Source organism: Myxocyprinus asiaticus, chromosome 1 (assembly GCF_019703515.2).
Source record: "Myxocyprinus asiaticus isolate MX2 ecotype Aquarium Trade chromosome 1, UBuf_Myxa_2, whole genome shotgun sequence".
Taxonomy (NCBI): Eukaryota; Metazoa; Chordata; class Actinopteri; order Cypriniformes; family Catostomidae; genus Myxocyprinus; species Myxocyprinus asiaticus.
This window is the reverse complement of record NC_059344.1, coordinates 40,244,271-40,262,804: the sequence shown is the minus strand read 5'-3', so window position 1 is coordinate 40,262,804 and position 18,534 is coordinate 40,244,271. Positions and strand designations below refer to the sequence as shown.

At 35.9% G+C, this 18,534-nt stretch overlaps 2 protein-coding genes across 2 annotated transcripts in view; both read left to right on the top strand.

Moving 5' to 3' along the window:
* The window catches only part of malrd1 (MAM and LDL receptor class A domain containing 1), a 34,802-nt gene extending 31,122 nt beyond the window's left edge, over positions 1-3,680 (top strand). Inside the window, exons 29-33 of the mRNA XM_051701507.1 lie at positions 1,347-1,441; positions 1,625-1,718; positions 1,808-1,868; positions 2,649-2,732; positions 3,114-3,680. Coding sequence (XP_051557467.1) covers positions 1,347-1,441; positions 1,625-1,718; positions 1,808-1,868; positions 2,649-2,732; positions 3,114-3,188 — 409 coding nt within the window. The 3' untranslated portion in view covers positions 3,189-3,680. The remainder of the gene's footprint in view (positions 1-1,346; positions 1,442-1,624; positions 1,719-1,807; positions 1,869-2,648; positions 2,733-3,113) is intronic.
* Positions 3,681-10,122: 6,442 nt separating this feature from the next.
* The window catches only part of plxdc2b (plexin domain containing 2b), a 103,313-nt gene continuing 94,901 nt past the window's right edge, over positions 10,123-18,534 (top strand). Inside the window, exon 1 of the mRNA XM_051662231.1 lies at positions 10,123-10,343. Within this exon, the coding sequence (XP_051518191.1) occupies positions 10,259-10,343 (85 nt within the window). The 5' untranslated portion in view covers positions 10,123-10,258. The remainder of the gene's footprint in view (positions 10,344-18,534) is intronic.

Here is an 18,534-nt window from a genome sequence, read left to right as displayed (position 1 = left end):
AATGAGGCCAGTATGTAAACATTAAAAAATAGACACTGTTTAGTATAGCCACAAGACATAAACATTATATGTGTTAACATGATTTTAGTGGGTTTAAATCAATTACTTACCTTATCTGTGTAAAGTTATATTGAATATTACAACTTCGGTATCATTACGACGTAACGCCAGTAAATCCTGTACTGTGATAAACCCTGTAACGCTGGTAAATCCCTGATTTTATCACACTAAAATCCTGTTATCATGTATAATGTCTTGTGGCATATAAAGTCTTGTGGCGACTTTTAAAACAGTGTGTATTGTAACATTTATGGACTGGCCCCATTTTTTACAAAATATACTAGGGATGAGTCAGTTATTTTTTTGTGGTAATTGACATTATGCCACAAATGCTGTTGATTAATCTTAACTTGTACTGAACCAGGAACAATCCTTTAAAAATGTATTTTAGTATTCAAGTATAGTATAGTAAGTATAGCAAGTATAGTTTTCATGCCTGTTACCATGTTTTTGGATGCTTCACAATATGTATTTTAGCAGGTAATGCACATCCATGCAACCTACAGGTTTTTGTTTGTTTGTTTGTTTTTTGTTGGGTTGCAGAAAGTGTTAACTAAATATCTAAATGATAATGGTTCCAAAATGGCTTTAGTACTGTATGTCTTGTCCTTTTACAGGAGAAAATTTCCTACCTTCACTTGACAGTCAAGGCTAGGCAGGCGACAAGATCCTGTTGGAGATCTGTGCATTGAATTATTTATGCTGTCTTACAATGTCAGTTGAATATCACATAGAAATGAGAGAGAGTTACAGAAAGAGTATCAAAGCTCTGGCTCGCAGTTTAAACATGCACTTTTTAGCTGACTGCTAAGCATGCCTTCTGTAATGTGTTTCTTGTGCCAAGAAACACAATCTTTCTCCCTCTCTATCACCCCCCAAATGTCCTCTCTTTCTTCTTGTCTCTTTTTGTGAAGGATGGATGTCATTACAAATTAATTATGAGAATTACTTAAGTCTCCTGTTCACAGAGACTAGAGTATATGTATGCATGTAGTTGACTTAAGAATAGCGTAAAGACATTCTTTATATGAAAAGATCTTCCCTGCAGGCAGAACAGGCTGAGAGAGAGAGACTGAAAATGTGTGTCTTTTTCTTATTACAGGAACCTAGGGAAGGCTGTTGCATATATTAAGCACATGTGGATGTCTCCAAGCAAATTTTTTATGCAGTTATTTATTTATTTCTCTTTTATTTAGAAAATCGAGGAGCCAGCATTCCCTGTGAACCATCTCTGTCATTCAAATTCTATGTGTATTTGTGCAATAATGATTTTTATCCCTCTCTAGTTGTCCATCACTTTGGACTGGAAATCGTTGCCATATCAGAGAAAAGCCACTGACTCCCACAACACCTGTGATACCAGATAGTAAACTTTATACAGGTAATTGCATGGGTGTGAGTCGTGATTGTGGTTATTTGAATATATCGGCCACTGCCTGTTTTTATAAATACTGTATATACTTATAGCTATTTACATGCAAATTAAAAAAATATGTGCATATATATATATATATATATATATATATATATATATATATACTGTATGTATTTGTATACTCCACAGCTTTCAGCATTGGTTTAAGTGTTGCAATGATCCTGTTGGTCATTGCAACTGGAGTCATTTTGTTCTTTTTATTACAAAGAAGATATTTAATTAGGTAAGTTCATTCACTTTCAGGCAATCTCTTCACTATACTAGAATGTGTCTGATATGTGGGTGTTCACTGCATTGTTCTTGATTGAACAGAGACTCCGGTCTTATTGAGAATGAAGAGTTGGACAGCTCTGCTTTTGACCTGCAGAAAGAGGTTAGTCACATATCTCTCAATAATAACTGTCATCATGATCAAGTAGGTTGATTTGAAGGCTCTCATTCTGAGAAGGCTTGCATTATACGATGACGCATCTGATTATTAATAGAGAGTTTCTTTTCCCTGACAATTTTTATATGTTCTATGTATCTCTCCACCACACTCCCCAGACTCTGTCTCGTTTCTCTTACTCCATTTCTTCTTTCCAATTACTGCCGTTTTTCCACTTGGGAGCGAACAGTGTTATTTAGTAATTTGAACCGCTCTGTAGGTGTGAGAGAGAGCTCTGTCAAACTGCTGATAGGAAATATTGACCTGCAAGCCTAGGTTTATGTGTGTGTTCTGTTAGTATGAGTGTGTGTGCGTTTAGCGCCCCACCCTAAACTCACTGTATTTTGCATGTGGTAATTTTCACTCTTCTATGCGGTGAGAGGAACTTTTCAGTGAAGCCTGGCATATTTTAATGGCTAACTGAGATTTCTCCATATTTCACTCTGATACTCATACTGTGAATCAGCTTTTTCAGAAATGGAATGCAGCAGGACACTCAGTGTCTCAAAAACAATTACTGAAATTCACAATAGTTTGTATTTGTGGATGTTGTTATGACAGTACATTAACGTTATTTGAATTTAATAAATGAATGAATTTGCTTTGCTTGCAATCTGACTGTGAAGGGACCTCAAGCTTTGGAAGGGTGCTTTATACAAATAAACGTATTATTATGTTATTACTGGCCAACCTTGAAGTGATCTAACATTGTAATTCTCTTTTCAGCTGCCCTCTCTTGCTGTTAGGCCCAGACGGCCTGTACACCCTCAGACAATCATCAGCGTCTACCCATGGAGAGAGGAACCAAAGGTATAAACCTCAGCTTTTCCACTCCACAAATACTTTTCCAATCTTAAAAGGCTGATAATGGTAATGCAATCTGGGGCTTTCTGTATAGCTCTGCACCCAATTTTGACTGAAATGACTGAGGCTAGGATCAGAAGCCCTACTTAACTAATATTTTTATCTTTTCTACTTAAGTTATACATAAAAATAAGGTAACAAAAAATAGAAGGTAACCAGCATTGGCAAATCATCTTGGAAAAAATGTCCAAATGTCTCATCTTAATGACACTTGCTTGATGTTGTGCATGCAAGTGTTCATTGCGCACAGAATAAATGGATTTTAAGTATACTCAGTGCATTTCAAATGTTCATCTGTGCCTTCCTTTGCTTGTGTGTAACATTTAGGTCTCCTTCTTAGAGGAAGACAAGCTCTCTTTCTCCAACCCACACTACAAGTGTTCAAGGAGTTCTGAAGCCTGAACAAAACATAGATGCACAAACATACACACTCAGCTTCATGTCCACTTTATTTGAGCCTCCTCAACAACATGGCTGTACTTGTTTAGAGGCAAATTATTAATTTCTGTAAAACTCATGGGAGTTTTAGGGTTTACAGCGTTATGTTGTCATGGCAACAAAGTTGTAAAATTGTATATAATTTTACACAGAAACAGTTAGTAACTGATTTTATCACACACAAATAATGTTAACACACATATTGTTTCTGTCTATTCTTTTAAAATAGTGAGTATTTTAACATTTACAGATTGGCCCCAATCACTTCCATTGTAAGTTCCTTACTGTAACCCAGATTTGTGCTTTTTTTAAAGAAAGGAGGGACAAGTTTACTTAATATTTAGGTGTAATCAGCATTATTCCACAAATGCTGTTGATTGAACTTAACTTGTATTGAATCCAGAATATTCCTTTAACAGGAGAGGATTTGCTGATACATGCCTATATGAAGTTTAATCAGTTGGTATACACAATCCTGATTCCACTATGTAACACAATTTTTGTTCCTGGGTAGTAAGTGTTATTTCCTAATTGCTTATGTCTCAAAAGTATAGAAAATGGTTGTTATTCCCCACAAACTTTGCTTTTGTGACCAGGACAGTTATATTTTGAAATTTACCTATTTCCAATGAGAAAACGGGCAAATTTGTGTCTTTTCGTTCACAAAATCAGAAAAAAACAACATATGAATCCAAATTAACATGTATTTATACTAAAGTAATACAAAAATGACTACAAAAGATTTAGAAGTGAGTAGTTTTCTGAGATTTACGGTCATAAGAGACTTCAAAATGGTAGCATTCCTGATGGGTCTCCAAGGCGGTTTTACCAAGTTTCAAATTTTTTTTTTTTTTTTTTTTAATTAATTAATTAAAGTTTCCCTGCTATCTTCGCCTTTGGGACAGTAGGGACACCAAGGCGCACTACCACAGGCGAAAATAGGTAAATTTCAAAATATCACTGTCCTGGTCACAAAAGCAAAGTTTGTGGGGAATAATAGCCATTTTCTATACTTTTGAGACATAAGCAATTAGGAAATAACACTTACTACCCAGGAACCAAAAAAATTAAAATAAATAAATTGTTACACAGTGTTATGAATGTTCATGTTCAATCAAAAGAAAAATTTGTTCTTCTGCAGAACACAAAATGGGGAATTTTGAAGGTTATACCATCTGCTGATTTCAGTATAAAAGCAGTTGAGAACTCACTTTAAAGCTTAAAGGACCCAAAGGTGTTATTAAAGTAGTCAATATGACTTGTGCGTCATTCCCATTGGTTTTCACTTCTATACATTTTCTTGCACTGCTTTTTTTTTCTTGAAGACATTTAAGACTATTTAATGATGAAACAGTGCCTTTCAGAAAGTAAAGGGGAAATCTTATGATTTAATTACAATAATATTTAAGAAGATCACAATGTTCCATTAAATCAGGAAGGATTGCCAAATCCAGTATGGGCTCAGGGTGCCATTAAAAAATTATTGCTTTCATAGTCTACTTTCCTTCCATTCCCTGTGGTTTAGAGAATTGTATTTGTATTACTTTAAATGTGTGTTCAGTCACAACTTGGCCTTCTGTTTGATTCAAACAGACCACATTTTGACAGATGATAAATACAATTTAAAACTATTATGGTATCTAAACATTAAAAAAGACAAGTTACGTAGTTAACCATAAGATGTAGTGTTTTGAGTGCAATAGCGCTGTCAGCGTTAATAAGTGAGCCTGGGTACTTTTTGGATGTTTTGGCTTGGAGGGCTGCAGAAAAATGTAAGGAATATTCTGGGTTCAGTACAAGTTAAGCTCAATGACAGCATTTGTGGCATAATGTTGATTACCACAAAAATTCATTTGGGCTCATCCCTCCTTTTCTTTAAAAAAAAGCAAAAATCTAGGTTACAGTGAGGCACTTACAATGGAAATGAATGGGGCCAATTTTTGGAGGGTTTAAACAGAAATATGAAGCTAATAATTTTATAAAAGCACTTTTATTAATTCTTCTGTTAAAACTCATGTGTTATTTGAGCTGTAAATTTGTTTAAATTGTCATTTTAGGGTTGTAGGGTTTGTTGCATCACATCGTCACGGTAACAAAGTTATAAAATTGGCTATAACTTTACACAGAAAAGGATGGTATGTGATTTTATCAGACTAAAATCATGTTTACACACATATTGTTTATGTCTTGTGACTATAATTTTTTTAAAAGTTAGTATTTTAACATTCAGAAATTGGCCCCCATTCACTTCCATTGTAAGTGCTTCACTGGAACCCAAATTTGTGCTTTTTTTTAAAGGAAAATACATTTTTGTGGGAGTCAACATTATGCCACCAATGCTGTTGATTGAGATTAACTTAACCCAGAATATTCCTTTAAAGCCTTTTAACATCACACAGAGGATACCAGAACACATTGTAACAGAAGATGGAAATGTAACAAAATAAATTAAAAAAAAAATAAAAATAAAAAAAATGAATTGATTGATTCAATAAAATTTTCTGATCTGATTCTGTGTGCTTTGTTTCTGGTTCTTTTCACCTGAAGCCAAAAAGGTTGCTGCTAAATAAGTTAAGTTTTGATTATTTGAGCACAAAAATGAAGTACAAAGCATGAAATTAAATATATTGATTTGAAAAGAATGAAAACATGTACATTATTTTGGTCAATTATTAAGGTGAAAAGTGGTCTCGCTCAGAATGTCACAGTGTTGCACTCAATGTGACATTGCAACTGGACAAAGATGTTGTGTGTGTGTTTGTGTGTCCAGGTACAATCAGTCGGTCCCCATGAGGAAAACAGCTTATAAATCATACTAAATTATGTTTTTTGAAAATGTAAAAATGCAGTAAGTTTTTTGTGAGGGTTAGGTTTAGGGGTAGGGTTAGGGGACAGAATATAACATTTGTACAGTATAAAAACAATTATGTCTATGCAGAGTCCTCATTAAACATGAAAACCCAACATGTGTGTGTGTGTGTGTGTGTGTGTGTTCACAGAGCTCTCCAAAATGCATCTGTATGCATGCTACATTTTAGGGCTTTAAATAAACCTAGAATATTTTTTCTTATCAATTCCATTCTGCCTCCTACTGTTTTTGGTTACTGCAAATGGTTGGTTCATTTCTATTTATCTTGTCTGTTATTGTTTTGCACAAAGTTGCCAAAAACCTTTTGTTTTCCAAACTTGGAACTCCCCTATCATAATATGTATTTAGCAAGCTGGTAATGTTTCTATTATAAATAGTGTATAAGGCATGAATTTGACTTTCGCCAGTTTTAAGTGTTGGGATCACTGAGGTGACAAAACTAGTAGAAATAGGCAAAATAGCATTCATCAAGCATACAAACACAAACAGATTTGTTTCATTATCACTTCATGAATGCAGTTCATATCTGAATCTCAGTTGGATAATAATGTGCATGTAGCATAATTTAGTTAATTCTCCAGTTCATGTCTTTCATTCTTAAAAGGATCATTTTCATGATGAGAGGTTTTTCATTTTTGGGCGAACTAACCCTTTAACATTTTACTTTATCTTTTCATTTCCTTTTGGTTCTTTTCAAAGTCTCTTTCACTCAGAGAATGAGAGAGAAGCAAAGAAAGAGGGAGGGCTTTAAAGCACCAGTTCACCCACATGACTATCTATTGTTTGTTCATTACAACTTTTACCAAAAAACAGTTACACTCTTTATCTAAACTTAAATTAGTATATGGTTGTTTTTCGTCAAGTGAGCATTATTACAATGCATTATAGTGCTGAATGTGGTTATTAAAGAAATCTTTGTGTTTCTTTCACATGCACCCTCAGGAGGTCTGGCACAGTTGGAGTCCTACCAGGATGAAGTGATGAGAAAGAGGTAAAATCTCTGTGTAGAAATTGTAAACAAGTAAAAGCCACAGGCTACAATCTGACAAAGAAATTACAATTCCTGCTTCCTCATTTCTCATTCCCATCTCATGCTCTTTTGATGTTATCTGTTTTCATTCGAATACAAACCTCTTTAAACAAGACATGCTTTGCTTGCTCCCATTGTTATTATTAATACAGTATGTATAAACCCTTATCCTGACGAGCTCAACTTTTTCTTAGTGTACTGTATTTACATTTAACCTCATAAAAAAGTTATTCACCTGATGTACAAGACTGTGCCACGTTTACTTGTCAACTTCAAAGGGGATTTTAGAGGACTTCTAGGCAAATGGCTTACCTTCCAGGCCCTTAAACCCCTATCAAAGAGGTGCCGTCATAAACATGAGCACAGTAAATCAAGGTCCTCTGTCAGTGTTTTTACATGGTTATGCTCTTGAAACCACTCAGGAAGCATGTTTAAATTGGAACACTAATGCCACGGCTTTAGCGTAATCCATCCTTAAATTTTTTTGCTAGGCTGCTTGACCTGTTCTGAAGGAGCATAGGGAGGTGGTTAGCACTCAAGCACAGCTCACTGCCTCTCGGTCCTCTAGAGGGACTGGCACTGGAGCTGCTTGGCAGACAGTGTGGAAAAGCCTGCCAGTGCCATTCCCAAACAGTAATGACCCCCCCAACTGCCTGTCTGGCCTGCAAACACAAAGCTCTAAGGAGGAGAAATCGGAGAGGAGAGAATAAAGAATCTCCTGACAATCATTGCAAACTTTACTGTACTAACATAAAAGACCATCGTTATTAAGAGCTTATTAAAGGTGCAGTATGTAAGATTCAGAAACCCTTGTTATTAATGACACCTGTGGCCGTTAAGTGAACTGCAGCCAGCTATCTGTTGCTCGTGTTCGCGCTCGTGCACACACTCCATAGGGACGCGAGCGAGCATCGACCAAAACAGTGACGTAACGTACAAAGAGACTGAACGTGATTCACCAGCATCATGCTGACAGATGAGGTAGCATAATTAAAATTACACAGTTATGACTGTTTTAATAAAAACTTTGAGACTGTATATTATATTTGACTCTCCAGTGCTGGAACAGGGCTAAAACAAAGTGTGTGGATATAGGTCTGACTATGTGAGACTGTAGTTTGAAGTAATCACTTTTCTTTGCATGATACATTAACTGTATTTATACGACAGCCCATGTTGCCGTTGGCTAGCTAGCCAGCTTTATCAATAGCTGTTAGCTAAATTTGGTGGATGATGACAGTAGCTGTTTATAAAATAGACTGTACATTATAAATATGTTGATACAATTCAGTATTGATGTGATTCCATCACAACTGTCATTTTGATATATTGATGCGCTATTGTTTTATAATAATATAATGTATATATTTTCTGTATAACCAAGTTACGTTACACTAATGAATGGGTCTTTTTGCATTATCTTGAACATTGTCTAGCATTCTTTTCATGTGTTATTGTAGTTTACCTCGCTGAACAATTACAGATTAACATTGTTTATGACAGTTACTGTGCAGGCAAGATCAAGTTAGCAATCCTTATGGCACTATATTTCACATGCTTTGCAGTTATGTAAGCTTACCTGTCCAATAAGAAGAACGCCAGTTCAGGGTCGGTTTTGATCCCCAAAACCGAACGAAGTTCCCTCCAGGAATCAAATGTCCTGCCAGTGTTCACTGTAGTTTTTGCTCAACCACAATCACGTTCCCGCTTAGCCAGATGGGATTCAGTAAATGTTTTTATTTATTTATTTATTTATTTTGGCTAACTCTGAGTTTGTGTAGGAGTCGGTGTTGTGCTGGAAGCAGGACGTTTGCTGGATTCCATCTCTAAGATAGCATTACCTAGTGTTACAGACTGTCTGTTGATGTGGAAAAGAAGCTATTATTGAGGCAAGGCTCTCGGGAGTGTGCATAAACGTCACATCCTTTGGATTTTCCCGGCAAAAGCAACCCGCTCCCTTCGCATGAAAATCAGTCTACAGGCTTTAATAGGCAACCTAGGAAGTCCGGGAAGGGCTCATACATTGGCAAAAAAATGGCAAATATTTCATGAAATATTTTACATATTGCACCTTTAAACATGATTAAAGCTGACTCATAATTCTCAGTCATGCATGAGATTCAAGGAGAGCTTTTTTTGTTTGTTTGTTTTTTTTTTGCAACATTTCAGGCTACCAGATCATTAATCAAGGTCAACAAAGACATCAAATATATTGTATCGTAAAATGCAATGCAGAAGTTCTACTTTTTGAAGCATTTCTATAGGTAAAAAAGGGCCATAAGGAGGTTGTGCCACATATTGCCACGCACTGGCCTGAAGAAAACCAACAAGTCAATGAAGACCAGGGTCAGAAATGGCAAAGATGCCCCTAAAATTCAAAATGTGTAAAAATGTTATTGCCCACATTTTTTATTTGCAACATCTGATGTAGCCTATGTGTGTATGACAAATATTAGTTGATGTTGATTTAATTTTTTGGGTAAGAGACAATATATTCTCAATTATTCAGATGGAAAACTATGTAAATGAATCTAACAATTGAAAATATTAGACAAAATATGCCCTAATAAAAGTACAAAATGCCCCAAAAAATCAAATCCAGTGTGTTGTTAGGCTACTGATGCCCCTTGATGGAGTTCATTTCTGACACTGGTAAAGACATCGCTACACTGGTCATACAAGTTGTTAGCAATATATTACTTCATTTCGTTAATAAAAACACGGACTAATACCACATCAGCTACTTTGTGCCTGAGAAGCCAGCAAGTCAGAGCCAGGTAAACTATTGGTGGTACATGTGTGACGCCATCTACACCTCATGTGTTCAGTATCACTCCTGGTTTCGTGGCGAATGCAGAGATAAGAGGCGTGCTGGATTGGACTGTTTTCTGGGCTACTCTGAACTCTGCAGATATCTTTTTAGGGCTGAACTCTCAAGAAAACGCGTTAAGAGAAGAGCAACACCCTCGCATCACATCACAGCAGCTGTGTGGCAGAAACTCCACAGCAGCGCGAGAGCGAGACTCTGTGAAGGAGCGCGCGGAGTAGTGCACAACGTCTAGCCTTTATTTTGCATTTCTTGGGCGACGACAGAATAAGAGAAACTGGGGACACTTCCTTCGGTGGATATCTGACATGGCGGGTTCCAGCACAGTTGATGTGTTTGTGGGATTTGTTCTAGTGTTGCTCGCGCTAGGAAGTGCTTTTCAGATCACTCAAGGTGAGTCTGTTGAATCTCATGTTAATAAGTGAGTTATTATTAGGCACGCTTGTTATATTGATAACAGTAGTTTTGTGATATGGAATATCAGACACACACATACCATGAACGCATACAATTATTGAACAAGTAAAAACAGAGGGCGGGCATTACTTTACCCCATATAGTGCCTGAAATTCATATTATTTTAAAATACTTCCACAATTTTATATCAAAATACGGAATGACGTTCAATGAGAAGTTGATGGTACTTTTGCATCTCATTTAAGCTTAGAATTGAACTGTGCATAATGGCACCCCTTTGCTCGCTCATGGGAACTTTGAGTTTATAGTCTGGTTATTAATGGAGATGCAACGTATTCCTAATAATATTATTCTGCTCGTGATGCATTGAGTTTGCATTAGAATGAATAAGTTAATGTGTGGTTTTGTTGCGCTGTTGTTTTGTGTGCTGTTGGCTGTGCTCGTTGCCTGATACAGTATGCGATTCTGCGTTAGGCTAGGTTTAATACCCAACTAACAATTTTTGGTTCCCAGAACATTATAAAACCTAATGTAAAAACGTCCCTAGAACCTTAAGAGTTGGTCCCCCACACACAACAACAACAACAAAGAAGAACCATACACTAACAGGACGTTCTGTGTTTGCTTTGTATGAAAATGAAAAACTATGAAAAACTATTTTATATAAATGATTAATCCAGTCATCTAAACTTAAGTGAAAATTAAGTGGATTGTATCCGGTTATTAACTTTTTCTGTCTGTCTGTCTGTCTGAGCATATTTTTTATGTAGACTAGATCATTATTGGAAGTGGGATTATTTAGGGCAAGACCATAAAGAGAAATCAGGAAATTAATTTAGTGCTATTTACCCCAACACATTCAGACTCAAATAATACATTTCCATGTATTTCTTAAAAAATCTAATAAAAAAATAATTATATATATATATATATATATATATATATATATATATATATATATATATAATTTATTTGTTTGAAGAAATACATGGAAATGTATTATTTGAGTCTGAATGTGTCCATGTCCTTTAGCCCATGCCCCTGCTAAGGTCTGTACACGTCACTGATCCTCAGTATTAGCAGGGTCCCCCTTTTCAATATTTTTCACAAACATTTTACTGACCCATTGCTTCTCACACCAGCCTCTCAAATGTTTGTATCTTCCAGGACACAAATAGGGTTAATACACATGTTTTGATGAAGTGTTCAAATTTCTGCTACAGAACTCTGTGACCTAGTTTGTAGCCTACTTTACAGGCCTTGGCAGAATCGGAACTGCAGGCAAGTTTTGGATGAAGAAAACAAAAATATTGTCTCTCACCTGTTTAGTGTGCATCAGTACATGTGTGTTTATCACAAATGTTAGATGTTCTACTATTAGAGATAATAGAGAAAAACTGCATGGCTAGGGCAAGGGTGGTAAAAAATTTTTGGGGTGAACTTATTTGAGAACCTGTGTAGTGTAGAAGAGCTTGTGATAACCATTGCTTTCCTGCCACATACAGAAACAAATCTTGAGGGTGAGTAAATGGCATAAATGCGTTCAGACACTTCTGAATGCTGAAAAACATCACAGCTGAGTTCAAGTTGGTGGTAAGATTAAAAACAGTTCCTGCTAAACCCCCCCCACCCCCCCACCCCAAAAAAAAAAAAAAAAAAAAAACAACCTTTAACCTTTAAATTAAGGTAATTTACTGGTCATAGCTGGTTTAATATCCATACAAATTCCCAAAACCTCTCTAAAGCAAACCTGACCAGTAGAAACCACCAGTTTTGTGGCCAGCTAAGACCAACAAACCACTTTAGACTTTTTTCCCAGCAGTGATGGCAACCCTCAATGTGTGCTAGTTTTTTTTATTATTATTGCCTCATACTTCAACAGAAAAGTTTGTTTGAGTTAACTTAAAGGGATAGTTCACCCAAAAAGGAAAATTCCCTCTTCATTTACTCACCCTCATGCCATCCCAGATGTGTATGACTTTCTTTCGTCTGCTGAACACAAATTAAGGTTTTTAGAAGAATTTATCAGCTCTGTAGGTCATCACAATGCAAGTGAATGGTGGCTAGAACTTTGAAGCTCCAAGAAGCACATAAAGGAGGCATAAAAGTAATCCATATGATTCCAGTGGTTAGATTCATGTCTTCAGAAGCGAGATGATAGGTGTGGGTGTGAAACAGATCAATATTTAAGTCCTTTTTTACTATAAATCCCCACTTTCACTTCCACATGCTTATTTTGTTTTTTGGCGATTTACATTGTTCATGCATATCTCCACCAACTGGTCGGGGCTGGTCAGAAGTGGGGATTTATAATAAAAAGGACTTAAATATTGATCTGTTTCTCATTGAAGACATGGATTTAACCACTGGCATCGTATGAATTACTTTTTATGTGCTTTTTGGAGCTTCAAAGTTCTGGCCACCAATCATTTGCATTGTGAGGATCTACAGAACTGAGATATTTTTGTAAACATATTTGTTTCTGTTCTGCAGAAGAGAGAAAGTCATACTCATCCTGGATAGCGTGAGGGTGAATAAATGAGTAGACTATTTTAATTTTTGGGTGATCTATTCTTTTAAGATGTAGTTTTAAGAGAATGTATTCTTACTGGTTCTGTAATAACTGGTTCTGCATTAAGTCTTATAGTTAGCAAGGAGGGTTTATGAGTTATGAGGCATATTTATTAATGGACTAAGTCTCAGGTATGCTTAAGATGGCAGGCTGGGGAAACATTGTTAAAGAGAAGCAACTCTGAAACATTGCACAGAGGGACTCAGAGTTTGAGTGAGAAAAAGAGAAAATGTGAGAATGTGGGGGCCCCACAAGTCTTAAGTAGTTCATCTAATGGGTTAGGTTTAGGTTTGTATTCGGCCTATGTCTTTGTCACCTCCCTTCCCTTGGCTTCTCTCCTTTTCTCTCTCTCTCTGCCCTAATTTTTTTCTAATGGCTATATATATATATATATATATATTTTTTTTTTTTTTTTTTTTTTTTTTTACCATAACATTTTTTCTTCATTAGTGTAGCATGACAATAACAAAAACCTTCATGGAGGCTAACAGTCATTTTGAACCATACTAAATGTATTAGTGGGGTCAACTGTAACATGCTCTTGCATAAGGGGAGAATGAAGACTGTATTTGAGCCCGTGTTCATTTCTTAATCGTGTCTTTTTTCTGTGGTGATTCTGCCAGCACCATGAATTGTATCAAAAAGCAGTAACTTTGCAGTGCAATACCCTGTGGAAATTTTTACCAGTTGCAAAGTTCAAAGTCTTCTTGTTTGCAGTCTTTGGCACTGCACATATCCTCATTGCGAAGTCTCATAGGGAGTAATATAGAGTTACAATATTTTATCAAAGCAGTGAATCCAGATCTGCCCTTGGGTAATGGACCACTACTGTTTGGGCAATGTCTTTTGCCTTGGTTTATCTGTCCATCATACCTAAGCATGACTTGGCAGCAATGTTGAGCCACAATATGTACCTCCTGACTAACCACAACACAAGAGTCGTAGCGCTGAGCATCTCTGGTTTGTGCCTACTGACCTGACCATAGCTCACATGGACAGTTAGGTTACTTCATATATTCCTGTGGTTGAGTTATGTATCGAGATGTGCATTTCTTGTACACACAAAGTAACTGTCTCCACACTCGTGGCCCAGATAAAGCATTATTTATAGAGTGTTCTGGCCATCTGCAGTGCTGTGTCAGAAAAGACTTTATTAATAGGAATGAAGAGCTGGGTGTGTTTTTCTGCTTACAGATAGAACCGTATTAATAGTTTGTTGCTGAATTTGGCTGAACAAAGTGGACTCTCCTTCTGGGGTCACACAGGTGGAATCTCCCATTTGCTGAGAGGGACAAATGGAGAGACTGTAATATGCTAAAACACACACATATTCATACCTACACAAAAGTAAACCTACATGATTTTAAAGGAATAGTTCACCCAAAAATAAAAATTCTGTCATCGTTTACTCACCCTAATTTGGTTCCAAACCCGTATCTGCGGAGCACAAAATAAGGAATTTGAAAGGATGTCCCATTCGATGATTTACAATACAATGGCAGTTGATGACTTTAAAGCTTAAAAAGGTCCCAAAAGTGTCATAAAAGTAGTCAGATTGTGGGTCATATTCCAGATCCTCTGAAATAATGTGATAGGTTTTGGTGAGAAACAACAATGTATTTAAATCAGCCAATTGGACATCCTTCAAAGTATTTGTGATTCACAGAAGAAAAAAAAGTTATACGGTTTGGAACGATATGAGGGTGAGTACATTTTGATAGAATTTTTATGTTTGGGTGAACTATTCCATTAAAGACATTTAATTTAATTTAGATTCCATAATGAACATATGCACACTGATAAACAGATACATCACAGATGTCGTGTTAATATATAGTACAAACATAATGAAAAGTCTAGCCTGTTCAATTGGGGATGGGAGAAGTTCTTGAAAGGTTTTCGACACACGTGACAGTTTTGAAATTGATGTTAAAAAGCTTAAGCACTGGAAATTGCAGTAGAGATTCACAGTTGGTTCCTCATGTTGCTGCTTTCTGATCTCTTTTTCTGCCCTCTTCTCAATAGAAAGAGAAGTGTCAACAAAATTGCTTATCTGATTTGCTGACACTGTCTGTTCTTTACTCTCAGTCAAAGTCAAAATATAGAATATTATAATACAGAATATAATGGTGGGTCTCTGCAAAGACATTGGAGCAGGTTACAAGAATGGCTAATATCACACTCTCTGCTGCAGTCTTTTTCTGCTGTGATCTGTGGTGTTACACTGTAGTGCAACAAATGCTCAGTAGTGTTGGCAATAGTTTTTCAATCATTTTAAACCTCATACAATTATAAACCCATTTGATTTGGTCCCCACTATGTTTCCATCCAAGCTGCGAATTTAGTTTATGCGAAAAAACATTTTATTGCAAAAACAATGTGCAAATAAAGCAGTGTTTCCATCCAAGGGTGTTCAAAAGGATGAAATTGTCACTTCTGGAGAAATTGTAGCCACTGTGAGTGTTTTATTAATAAAATACTGGCGGTTTACAGCACGCAGACAAATCACTGTAAACAACTTTGTCTCATGTTTGGGAGTGACAGCGCGTTACACACTTCTGGGAGTGTTATATATGTGCGTTCATCCATCCTTATGACTATAACGTGCAGATCTATAAAATATTTTTCAAAAGTGTCAATTAACCTTCTGTTCCATACAGTTCAAGTTTGTTTTCAACTTATTTGCTCTGCAAATTCTTTGTAGGCTTTGGATTTTCTAGACAGGATGAGCAGAGCAGCATTTCTGATGCGATGATTGTCCCGCTGCTTAGTCCAGTAATAAACGAGTTATTCAGTCACATGACATTTTTGATGCGCATCTTTTATTCCTAACAAATGCAATAGGAGTTTATTCTGTAAATGTGTTTCCATCATAGTTTATGCGCATTTCTTCTTATCGAATAGAACATTTATTCACCTCAAGCGAGCGTATAATTTACTTATGTGCATTTTGGAGATTTATTCGCATCTTGGTGTTTCCATCCAGCAGTTTTTATGCGATATCCAAAAATGTGCATAAAAAAAACGTTGATGGAAACATAACTACTGTGAGTCCGGTCCAGATTAGCAGCCAGGCATGTGCTGGTTGAAAAAATCCTCTATCAAGTATTCACAGGGGGGCATTAAATGTTTTTCTCAAATGGACTGTTATTATGTTTTTACTGTTATTCTTGAATAATATAGGGGAAAAAAAGTCCTTTAAAACTTGCTATTAATGTATTAAGCAAATAAAAACTTGTATATTGAGAATTGTTTCATGCTAAGTGTTTACTAGAGTTGTCCTTTAGTAACAGATAGTTGTGGTGTTCCATCTGGACATCATTAGAGTTGCACATCCTTCCTGCATATTTTCCATCCCTCTTTTTCTCTTTCTGTAAATCTTTTGCTTAACAAGGCTGTCTACAGCATCATTCTAATAACATTCTCTCAGGGTCTGAGCCTGTGAGTGTGCCCAACATGTATGCATGTGAGACAGAGATGATGGAAGATAGAAAGCTTAATTTCTCATATTCCTTTGCTTTGCCAAGTTAGATATGGAACACACACACTGTTTAGGCTGAATTAGGTCCCCTCGCATCAAATGGGCATTAAGTTAACAGACCATAGCACTGATGCAGGGCCTGTTTCAAACACAAGCCTGGTTCTGAGTTCATCATCCATCATAATGGCAAGAGCAGAAGCCTCCCACACACACAAACACATACAGTACACACACAAAACGAGTGCTGCAGAGGCAATCAATGGAACTTCCATTGACCTTCATGTCTCTCAATAGTGACTGTAGAGGGGAGAAGATCTTGAGGCCGTATGTTGAAAGATCTAGAGAGGAGCAAAGAAAGAGGTGGTGACAAATAACCCTCAGAGACCCAAGCATTGAGGTTGATGAAAAATATTTTTATTTTTAGGTGTTTTTAGGAAGCCACTGGATTTAAAAATATTATTTTAATGCATATTCTGTTTTGGGTTGAATAAAGTGCAAAATTGCAGTAAGTGGGAGTTCTGAATTCATTACACAATTCAACACAAAAGCATATGAAAAATAATTCATTACAAGCAGTAAGGTAAATTCAGTTACGGTTAGGAAATCCGACTATTTAAATCTAATGGACTATTGATATTGATGATATATTTGCTGGTTTACCCAGAATAATACAAAAATAACCATCTCTGTGTAATGTAGTGTATTTATGAATACCACAAAACAAAGTTTTTTAAATAACAGCACACTAAAAAAAAAAAACTATTATTTTTGCAGGTCATTCAGTTTACTTAATTAAAATAATTAAAACTTAATTACAGCAACACAATTCTAGAACAGTTTGTCTTAACTTGATTTCAGTACATTCTATCCAATTAAATATGTAAAATTGAAGTTTACTTAATCAATTTGAGTTAGGACACTTTCGGTGATGTTTGATTTGAGTGCTGTTTAGCTTTATAAACAGTTGCTATCAAACTGACAGTTCTTTTTCTTTTTGAGTGCAGAAAACAGCTAACAATTAATCTGAATAGTTTATGATTCAGGGCTCCAGACCGTGACTAAAATGGTCACAAATGCGACCAAAAATACTTTATTGCTCACAACTGGGTGTGCAGACATTTCAAAATAAGAATCCCATATGTATTTCAGGCTTCTTTACAATTAAAAGTCCCGTATTGTGTGCCACTTTTTCTCTCCTTTTAATTATTGATTGGGATTGGAGTAGCACAATAAACTGCATCTGGGATTTCATTCAATTTGTTCTCTTGCAGTCTCTGTGTCTGGGCCATCTGGTAACAGTAAAAGACTAAGGCAATATTGTAAATCAATTTATATACTATATATACACACACACACACACACACACACACACACACACACATATATATATATATATATATATATATATATATATATATATATATACATACATATATATATATATATAGACACATACATACATATACATATATATATAGACACACACATACATATATATATATATATATATATATATATTTATGAGATCAAGCTTTTGACACCTGACAATTGAGGGACTTGTTCACAACTATTACGTCAGGTGAAAACATTCACTGATGCTCAAGAAGACAACAAACTGGGGGCCTGGATAGCTCAGTGAGTAAAGACGCTGACAACCACCCCTGGAGAAAAAAAAAAAAGAAGACAACAAACTACTATGCGTACTATACTTTATGTAATTATCTGTAATATAGATTGTGAAGAGCAGTATTAAATAAAAAAATATTATATTTGTATAAATTATGAAAGGGGTGTGAACATTTATGAGACAAAAGGGAATGCAAACTTATCTTCTCAAATATATACTGTATACTGTTTATTAAACCTCAGATTAATGGGTTATCAGCTGTCGTACTTTTCTTCGGCTTTCTATCTTGTTCCTGAACAGCAGTCTAAATTGAGCAATTCTGTGATTTGGTGACTAAAAACAACCATTTAGCTCCTTAATGTTTCAGTTTAGGAGCCAATAGCTCCTTAGTCATTTTTTTTAGTCTGGTGCCTTGTGATTTACTGAATAGTCTCCATTGTGTAAATTTTGAAAGGTTTAACCACTAATGCATTGCATTTTTACTGCA